The sequence below is a fragment of the Dendronephthya gigantea genome, unplaced genomic scaffold (genome assembly GCF_004324835.1).
Source record: "Dendronephthya gigantea isolate DGI-Jeju-01 unplaced genomic scaffold, DenGig_1.0 000359F, whole genome shotgun sequence".
NCBI classification, from domain to species: Eukaryota; Metazoa; Cnidaria; class Anthozoa; order Malacalcyonacea; family Nephtheidae; genus Dendronephthya; species Dendronephthya gigantea.
The window spans coordinates 88,450-97,484 of NW_021163369.1; the positions used below are offsets into that span (position 1 = coordinate 88,450).

Here is a 9,035-nt window from a genome sequence, read left to right on the forward strand (position 1 = left end):
CTTAGAGTAGAGATACGTGTACGATAGATACACACTGTGTAGGAGTTAGTAAATTTTTTCATTAAAAATTTCTTGCATAATATTATCAGATCACCGTCCATTCTATGATCATTACATCCCACAATGCAATATTTAAATGTTAAAATATATATGTTCAGTATCTTCGTAACTGTAATTACGAAACCCAATTAACGAAAGGACGTTTCAATCAAACAATGCGATTAAAAATATCCGATTATTGACCTTTCGTAATACTCTTTACGGCTTTGTCATATTGACGTACTTTTCTATGAAGAAGATCAAGACCTTAATCTCGAGATCACGCGACCGTTACGTATTTTTCACGCGGGTTGGAATATAATTTCCTCTCCAACACCTGAATCAGTTCATTCATTATGCTCTTGAAAACGCGCACTATGTTCCTGGGGCATTTTAACGCACGGCACGATGTTATGAGATTACGAGGAATGGAAGAAAGCTTTCATGTTTATCAAATCTCATATCACAACAGAAGAACATTACTCACACGAAGATTTTCCACTGACCTAATTCTTTGTCTTTTTCTTCTTCAGTTTTTCTTGAAGGTCAAAGTTCTTGTACGAACGCTTCTCGTATTCTTTTAACTTGTATTTACGATGTGGCCTGATGTGAAAACATGATGTAAAATTACTTGCAATATTGACCTCATCACCTGGGAAACACAGACAATCTGACATGGGTAAACCTCGCACAGGTCGACGGTCGTTTTTCCCTCAGAAAGAAAAGCTTCTTCATTTATACAAAATACTCACATGACAGGTCTTCTAGGTTCAATGATGTTTCGACGCTGCAAATTTTTGAAACGATCTTCGAAGAGATTGCCTTCTGGCTGCAAAAACAATTTCAAAAAGCCTGTCAGTGTACGGTAGCATCCTTGCTAGGTATTATACTATACCTCAATATCTATCCTTAACCTATATAATACCTCAATATCTCTCCTTAACATACAAAATACCCCAATATTGCTCTTGATATTTACCTTCAGATTCCTCAAGCTTCCTCTCAGTTCGTTGGTTAACTGAACTTCAATATTCATTTCTTCAAATCTTTACACATAAGTTAAGAAGTTAAACCACTAAAGGACTATGGATGAATAAGACTTTAATGGAAAGTCAACATGGAAGATAAATGTTGACAAAAAGTTGGTCTTGACTATCTTCCATAGTAAAACAAATAGGATACTTTTGTCTTCCTAATCGCTGTGGTTTTGATGATGCTTCAATCATTTTCTTTTGCTTCTCTTCTTGTCGTTTCTGTGTTTTCTCTTCACCTTTCTTGATAGTCCTTTTGATTGACTTCATTCTAAAATAAGGAAGTATTGTTAGACTCCAACATTTACCATAACACAAATCACAAACTAAGCAATAAATTTAAACAAACCTGAAAATCTCATTCTCCTTCACCTTTCTGCGATGCATCTCCTTTGAACTTTCTTCCTGCCAAAAAAGAATTCATCATGATATACTAGGGGAAATGCTGACTCTAAGGTTCACTAAATCAAACTTGTTTCACAAAATGTCACCTCTTTCTTTCTTTCATTTGCTCTCTTTTTATCTTTCTTAGTCTTTCTGTCCTTCTTACCATTGGAAGGCAACATCAATACATCATCATTATCATCATCATTCTCACTTTCATTATTTTTATCTTCATGTTTATCAAACAAACCCTGACTCATTTCTTCTTCCCAACTTGGCTGTTATTAAAAAACAAATCTTAGTAGTAGATAATGGATAATGGATGGTTACTCAGAGATTGTGAAAATCCATCTCAGTTTTTTTTCAACACACTACTTACAAGTTTTGCCAATTCTTCTTCAGATGGTAGTTGAAGCTGCCTTTTTATCTTATCAATGTCTTTCTGTTTCATTATTTCAACCTCACATGCGGTCATCAACAATTCCTATGATTATATGAAAAAGCCATTGAGCAATACAGCTGAGATGGGATTCCAGATTTAACTACCATTTAGAACATCCTAATAATCCACACCTGATGATCCTCAAATGCTGGATTGTATGAAGCCCCAGGATGGCAGACTGCTAAAGCTGGTGCTGTACTTCGTATTTTGTATGCTGTCTTAGGTTGCTAGAAACACAATGAAGACAATCATTTGTGATATGAGAGGTCATGTCCTTAGCTGTTCAGTTGATGTAAAATATTCTGATTCTTATTTAGTAGATGAATAAATACCTTAACTGTCATTTTCTTTGTAGTTTTTAAATAATGTTCATTTTCATAAGTTTCAGTTTTGCTCTTACTTGCTATGTAACAGAAAAGGTTTCTAACTAAATCGATTCAAAATAATACAAACTAAATATATTGGTGCCACAAAAATGTTTCCCACATCCCATTAATCTTACTTTTGTCATCATTAGGACTCCATAAATCATATAACTCAGTTTTCTGAAGTTTATTTTGGTGATTTCTGAGTAAAAGATTCTTCTGTCTTCTTTCATCATCAGACTCGTCTGAACTTTCATCATTTTTCACCAACTTCCTTTTTTTAGCCTTCGCAGATTTTACGTTTTCTCTTTCTGTTTTTAGACAAAATGAAAAAAGTTAAAATACAAAACACAATTATTGTTCAACAGAGGTGATGACTGATGAATATTGTACCACAGGCACAGGAGTTTTCATTGAAAAATAAATGTAGTATATAGCCAACTTTTACCTTCTTTCTCGTCAGTATTCTTGGCAACATAAAATAATTCTTCGTTTTTCTTGTGTGATATTATTCCTCTAGAAAATACAGGCAAATAATAAAAAATTATAAAGAGCATAAAGTTTCATTCACTTCAATCTTTAATTTCTGAGCATACCCAGTTCTTTCTTGTCTCCTAACTTCATCTAAATATTCTTCAACATCTGTTATATCAACATTTTTCCTCCAGCTACGTTTAGATTTCTTACTAACACGTTTTCTTTTCTTTTTAACTGTTTCAACTTTTCCAACTCCTTCTGCGTCGGCCATATTGAAAAAAAAACACGTGAAGAAAAAGCACGTGCACGTGAGAAAAACGCTTGCTTCATTGACCTGCTCGCAGGCAGATATAGGGCGCCACCTTTCGCCATCCTGCTGATAGTTTGTGAGTTTTTTCAATATGTTCTACTTGTCTGTGCCATGATTTACAACGAGTTTTGGAAGGAAGAAAACTGAGATATCATAAAATTTTGGAATAACTATTTCTCTAATGCTTATCTCTTTCTACAAGCTTTATTTACAGATATTTCACAACGTTTTCACAACACGACGAGGTGGCCGAGTGGTTAAGGCGATGGACTGCTAATCCATTGTGCTCTGCACGCGTGGGTTCGAATCCCATCCTCGTCGATAATTTTCATCCTTTTTTATCTTTCTTTTAAAAGCTAAATATATTTCAACGAAACTCTTCGGACAAATCTCCAAATGTCTTCAACAAGATTAGCGATTCTAAAATTTTTGGTCACATTTTCAGGAATAACAATCACAAAGTTACAATCTTACTGTTGCTATAGTAACCAATGTTGGTTTAGGTTCGATCAAAAGATCAAGGCAGGTTAATACACAAATCCATCTTTTAACTTGCTCTTATTTTGTCCTGTCTGTGAAGTTGTGCTTTAGACCTCGAAAAACGTATACAAAATATGAAAAGGAAAACATCAGTGTAGGAATTGGTACCGTACAAACATAAAATAAGGAACAAATAAAGCAATGGTGCTTTGTGGAAATTTTTAACCTTCACTAGCCGGCTGCTACAATGCAAAGTAAGTGGTTTTAAAATGACTACGACTGTCTTAATGATCTCTACTTTTTCCATATCACGTATCTGAATCACAACAGATATAGTTTATGCTAAACCTCTCTATTTCTCACAGAATACCGAGTTTTAGGGAAGAAGGGCGAAGGCACATTTTCTGAAGTGCTCAAAATCCAAAATGTCCGGGATGGTAGTTACTTCGCTTGCAAGAAAATGAAACAACATTACGATAGGTAAAATGCTACAGAGTACAGATGTCTATATTCCTAAGCATAAAAAACCAGCCCAATATATTTCAACTGTTCGGTTTCCTTTTGTACATTTTCTAGTCTTGAACAAGTGAATAATTTACGTGAGATCCAAGCGATGAGACGCCTCACACCTCACCCTAATGTTGTAGATTTAAAAGAAGTTATTTTGTGAGTGGACGATATTTATCTCTAAGTTTTACTGGAGTCCCATAACACAACAATTTGCTTTCTTTCTAACACAAAAATCCGTCTCTGAACCTTTTAGTGACCGGAAGAGCGGACACTTGGCGTTAGTCTGTGAACTAATGGATATGAATCTATACGAGCTAATACGAGGTATTTATTTAACATGAAGCATGAGATAAACTGACAAACATGCCAGCTCATATTATTTTTCACAAGATTTAAAAGTAATCAATTGCAGGAATAGAATTAAATGATTGCAGTTTCAATCTAGCCATCTTCTAAACAAACTTTAGATCAAAGAACACGATATTTTTTCCCGACAGACTGAACCATGCAGCTTTTTCCGGGCTCAGAAATAATCATATTTCTCTAAAACCGCTGTTTGTAGTTTGTTTAGTTAAAGTCTAAACCGCTAAACCGTCTTATTTAATTATATTATCAAGAAGATATAGTTACATCATCTTTTATATGACATGTAATATTCCTACAAGCCCCTGTGTGCACTTGATTATTGCAGCTGATGAAATATTTACGTTGTCTCGTTTAGAAAGACATTTATTTTAAACAATATTTTATTGTCTCGGTGAGGAAAAACACTCACTTTTAGGGAGTTATTTGACAAGTTGCTGTAACCAAGCAGAATTGTAAATTTATAAACTGCCTAAATCTACCTGACTATTTTACAGCAAAATGATATATCATCACTGAAATTATAAAGCCATGTTTGCATGCAGCTGTTAATTTATAATTATGTTATCCTTTGGGGGTCCAGAGTTTTCTTACGTTCATATTTCCATTTTTTATTATATTTTTACGTATTTTTTATGTTTTCTTGGTGTAAAATCCGTGTAATATTATTGCATAGGAAGAAGACATTATTTACCAGAAGAACAAGTCAAAAATTACATGTATCAGATATGCAAATCTATTGATCATATGCACAGGTAAGTTATTGTCCTGCGGTACAGCAGTAGACACAACAGGAATAAGCAATTATCATTGAGACAGATTTTAAAGGAAGTAATTAATATGCAGGAACTATAATTAGAATTTCTTAACAGGAAATGATTTTAAAATATGCAGCCATTAAAACTTAATGAACCAAATGCTTTTTGAAATACTTCATTAATCCTTCATATCTTTTTAGAAATGGAATCTTTCACCGAGATGTCAAACCTGAGAATATATTAGTTAAAGTACGAGCATACCTTCAAATTTACATTTGAATATAATATACCCTACAAATTTATAAATGCCTATTAAAATTTCCTAGAATGATGTCGTGAAATTAGCAGATTTTGGGTCATGTAGAAGTGTGTATTCCAAACAGCCTTATACAGAATATATTTCAACTCGATGGTTAGTTGTGATTAATTTCATCCTTCTAATCAGGTTGCAATTATTATTTAGTGGATCGATGTATCCTGACACATTTGCAATTCATTAGGTATCGCGCACCAGAATGTTTATTAACAGATGGATATTATTCTTATAAAATGGATATCTGGAGTCTAGGATGTGTATTTTTTGAAGTTCTAAGGTTTGTAGTTTTGAATGTTGCAAAAATGCATGCGCACGTATTTGCGTCGGATTTTGTAAACGAAGTTGTAAAAATTCCTGATAAAATCCTTTTTCTTGAAAGGATGCGTATCGTTTAGTGTTTCAAAGCTTAATTGATCTGTTATTTCTTATAGTTTACATCCGTTATTTCCCGGTTCAAACGAAGTTGATCAAATTGCCAAAATCCACGATGTCCTTGGCACTCCTCCACAAAGCGTTCTGCAAAAACTAACAAAGTATGTGGCGTAGGTAGCTGACGAATGCAATATTCATAAAGGAACTTATATCAATTTTCCTTTCAGCAAATCAAGAAGTATCAATTTTCAGTTCCCGCAGAAAGAAGGAACAGGAATTCGTAAACTACTGCCACATGTCTCAATTGAATGTATAGACCTTATTGAACTCATGTGTACCTACGATCCAGACGAGAGGTGAGGCACCCAATGATCCTATCATCTTTAATTAAAAGATTGACGAAACTGTTTAAAAAACTGTAATATTGTTTCTATACGATGTTCATAGAATTTCTGCCAGACAAACATTACGCCATCATTATTTCAAGAAACTAAGGTATTTATATAGTTAAGGTTCAGCTTTGAAACACATTGAACCCAAGCAAAAGTACAAACTAAGAAATGATCTTGAATATTTTCTCTCAGAGATGCAGATAAAAAAGCTGCCGCGTTGGAACGAAATAAAGATCGCGATCAACAATCAAGAATACTGACGAAACACAAGACACACAGAAGAACAAAGGTAATAAATAGTGTTATCATTTTGAAACCATCATCACACGAACACGAGAGTGAGTGCTAATATACATGTTGCTACGGAATATTTCAGAAAAAGATCGTGCAAGAAGATGCAAAGTCTAAAGTAAGTTGAAATTTGTCTAATTTCTGTTGGACGATGTTCTCGTATGAAGCGTTGTCCTGGTTGCTCTCTCTAAACCATGTTTCTTGGTTTACCTTGCTGCAGGGTCTTTTGCAAGGAGACGGTAGTTTCTTACCTCGTATTGCTGGTGCAACACGTACATCAAACACAACTGTCAAGTTCCCAACAAGTTTTCCAACCATCACCAATATTCAGACGAAAGATAACAACGTGAAGGTAAGGTTTACTTGGAACTGTGGAAGATGTTGAAAGGTAGTTATCGCCGGCTTCAGTGTATATCTGATGATCACACTATGACTGCTTCTCTTTTTCAGCAACAGAATGTGAAACAAATGTTCTCACATAGTTACACTTTACCAGCCCTGGAAAAGCACGGAGGGCACTAGCCTAGAGCAAAGAACATTCTGAATAATGTTGAAATGTGACTGATATCAAGACACAAACGATGATAGCTGTGGTGTTACGAAGATTTTTATATACATTTCCGATAGACCAAGCGACATGAATCACTGCTGTTTGAAGATAGAATTGAGGAAATTTGTAAATATTAAGATCACTAGAATACGATCTCCAAGAAAATTCGGAATGGTGACAAAATGGCAATGCTGAATAGTTGTAACATACTGTATACAAAATTTGTTTGTACTGACTAGGTTTACAGAATTTTTTATTTTTGAATTTAACTTAATTTAGGTTTAATGTATTTTTTAAAGCTTCGACCTTTTTCTCAATAAACTTATATTTTTACGCAATGTCTGTGGGTGTTGTAGCCTGGTTATCTACCCAGGAGTTTATGAGAGTATCTAGTTTCCTCAATCATTTGTTTCACCTCCACCATCTTCTCTTCTTTGCGATCTTCTTTCATCATCGGGACTGGATGTCGATGAGGACTTTGTTGCCTCTTTGGTTTGATAACGAAGAGTCATATTTGCTCAGGTGATCCCGTGGCAGCGACGAGAGGACGTAATACGGATGTACTCATCAGCTCGTCCAAACATCAATCTCACGAAAATAAATCCACCTTCCTTGATAGACGATATTGATACGTATACATCGAACTTGACGTCCGTTCAACGTCACATCTACTCTTCCAAACCTGAACTCACCAACAGTCTCGTAGTCTTCACAGACTTTCCCTTGCTGTGCAATAATCTCACTGATTTCCAATGTCCCAGCTACAATAGCATCATGTTCAGCAAAATTAGCCCCAGTTTCAACCACAACTCTTTGGAGCTTTCTCTTCGTCTTAAGTAACATGTTATATATTTTTTTTCCTGCACCACCAAAACGGGCATGAAAATAACCATCACCTTTTGTGTAAGCATCTTCTGGTTTTCCATGAATAGGAATAAGATCAGAAAAGATTTCTGCTGGGGGGTTATTTCCAGAGTACTTTTGATCAAATTGATCAAAAAATTTCTCTTTTAAAGTATTTGGTCTTTGAGATTCTTTTGGACGAAAAGAAGAAATAAGCCCAATGTGTTGAAATAGAGAAGCAGCTCTGCACTTTGTTTCTCCAGGGTCCTGTCCTCGATATTTTTTCCATCTTGGTTCTAACCAATCAACAGGCATTTCATTAAAAAAGAGTCTGAGATAGGATGCTAAATTTGAAACCTCTCTTGTTGGGTATAGTTTACCAATGTAGCCAAGTTGGGCAACATTCAAAGAAATCCATTCATGTTTCTGAGAATCAACATAGTCAGAAATCTTAGAAAGAAACCGTGGACTAGCAATGACATCATCTTCAAGCTGAAGATAGTAATGGGAGATGTAACTGCAATAACACATGAGGTAGACATAATCTAAAGATTGCTTTGATCTCCACAGAACTCGGTCCATGTGGTCACCTGAGAAAAAACACAGAAAATAACTAAGTAAGCTGCAAGGTCCCAACCTGAAACTATATGTTACATATAATTACATCTATCATAGTAAGAAAGCCAGCCAACCTAAGTTAATTGTCTTTATATTGCTCCTTGCAATTACAGAATATTTAGCTTACCTAGATTTCGATGAAGATCATTCAGTGGAATATAATAATCTCTTGGAGCTTGAATGACTTGAAGTGCTCCAGATGTGATATATTTCTTGAACATCATAGTTATATCTGACAGTTGTTTTTGTTTAAAATCTGAGTTAAAATCAGCAAGAACACAACAACAGTGATATTGCCTTCCTCATTCCCTTTGACAGCATTCATTACACTTTTTATTGTCTTCTTTAGGTAAGATCTTGTTTTTCGTCTAATGCTTGGAATACCAACTGCTAAAAATCCTTGATGTGAAATAGATTCTCAAGTCAATGAGAATACTGCAATGTCCAGGAAATTAAAGACAGATAAACAATATCAAACTAATTTTTCACCTACT

At 34.8% G+C, this 9,035-nt stretch overlaps 3 protein-coding genes and 1 non-coding gene across 4 annotated transcripts; 2 read left to right on the top strand and 2 right to left on the bottom strand.

The window, feature by feature from the left end:
• Window positions 1-58: 58 nt before the first annotated feature.
• On the bottom strand, window positions 59-3,273 carry LOC114542512 (ribosome biogenesis protein NOP53-like). The gene is made up of 12 exons (XM_028562035.1): window positions 2,858-3,273; window positions 2,710-2,777; window positions 2,399-2,572; window positions 2,229-2,299; window positions 2,028-2,123; window positions 1,834-1,938; window positions 1,562-1,732; window positions 1,420-1,475; window positions 1,222-1,341; window positions 1,019-1,085; window positions 792-868; window positions 59-642 (listed from the first exon to the last, which is right to left on the bottom strand). The coding sequence occupies exons 1-12, from the start codon at window positions 3,007-3,009 to the stop codon at window positions 546-548; spliced, it is 1,254 nt and encodes a 417-aa protein (XP_028417836.1). The 5' UTR covers window positions 3,010-3,273; the 3' UTR covers window positions 59-545.
• A 14-nt stretch (window positions 3,274-3,287) lies between these two features.
• Window positions 3,288-3,369, top strand: Trnas-gcu. The gene has a single exon. It is a non-coding gene; the product is annotated as a tRNA-Ser (tRNA).
• A 188-nt stretch (window positions 3,370-3,557) lies between these two features.
• On the top strand, window positions 3,558-7,308 carry LOC114542529 (MAPK/MAK/MRK overlapping kinase-like). Its single transcript, XM_028562052.1, has 15 exons — window positions 3,558-3,782; window positions 3,894-4,008; window positions 4,105-4,194; window positions 4,292-4,362; window positions 5,078-5,156; window positions 5,360-5,408; window positions 5,486-5,571; window positions 5,660-5,752; window positions 5,907-6,008; window positions 6,075-6,203; window positions 6,295-6,342; window positions 6,432-6,528; window positions 6,616-6,648; window positions 6,751-6,882; window positions 6,981-7,308. The coding sequence occupies exons 1-15, from the start codon at window positions 3,776-3,778 to the stop codon at window positions 7,050-7,052; spliced, it is 1,203 nt and encodes a 400-aa protein (XP_028417853.1). The 5' UTR covers window positions 3,558-3,775; the 3' UTR covers window positions 7,053-7,308.
• A 49-nt stretch (window positions 7,309-7,357) lies between these two features.
• LOC114542530 (alpha-1,3-mannosyl-glycoprotein 4-beta-N-acetylglucosaminyltransferase C-like) lies at window positions 7,358-8,795 on the bottom strand. Its single transcript, XM_028562053.1, has 2 exons — window positions 8,669-8,795; window positions 7,358-8,513 (listed from the first exon to the last, which is right to left on the bottom strand). Exons 1-2 carry the CDS (start codon window positions 8,763-8,765, stop codon window positions 7,648-7,650), a joined length of 963 nt encoding a protein of 320 aa, XP_028417854.1. The 5' UTR covers window positions 8,766-8,795; the 3' UTR covers window positions 7,358-7,647.
• Window positions 8,796-9,035: the final 240 nt, after the last annotated feature.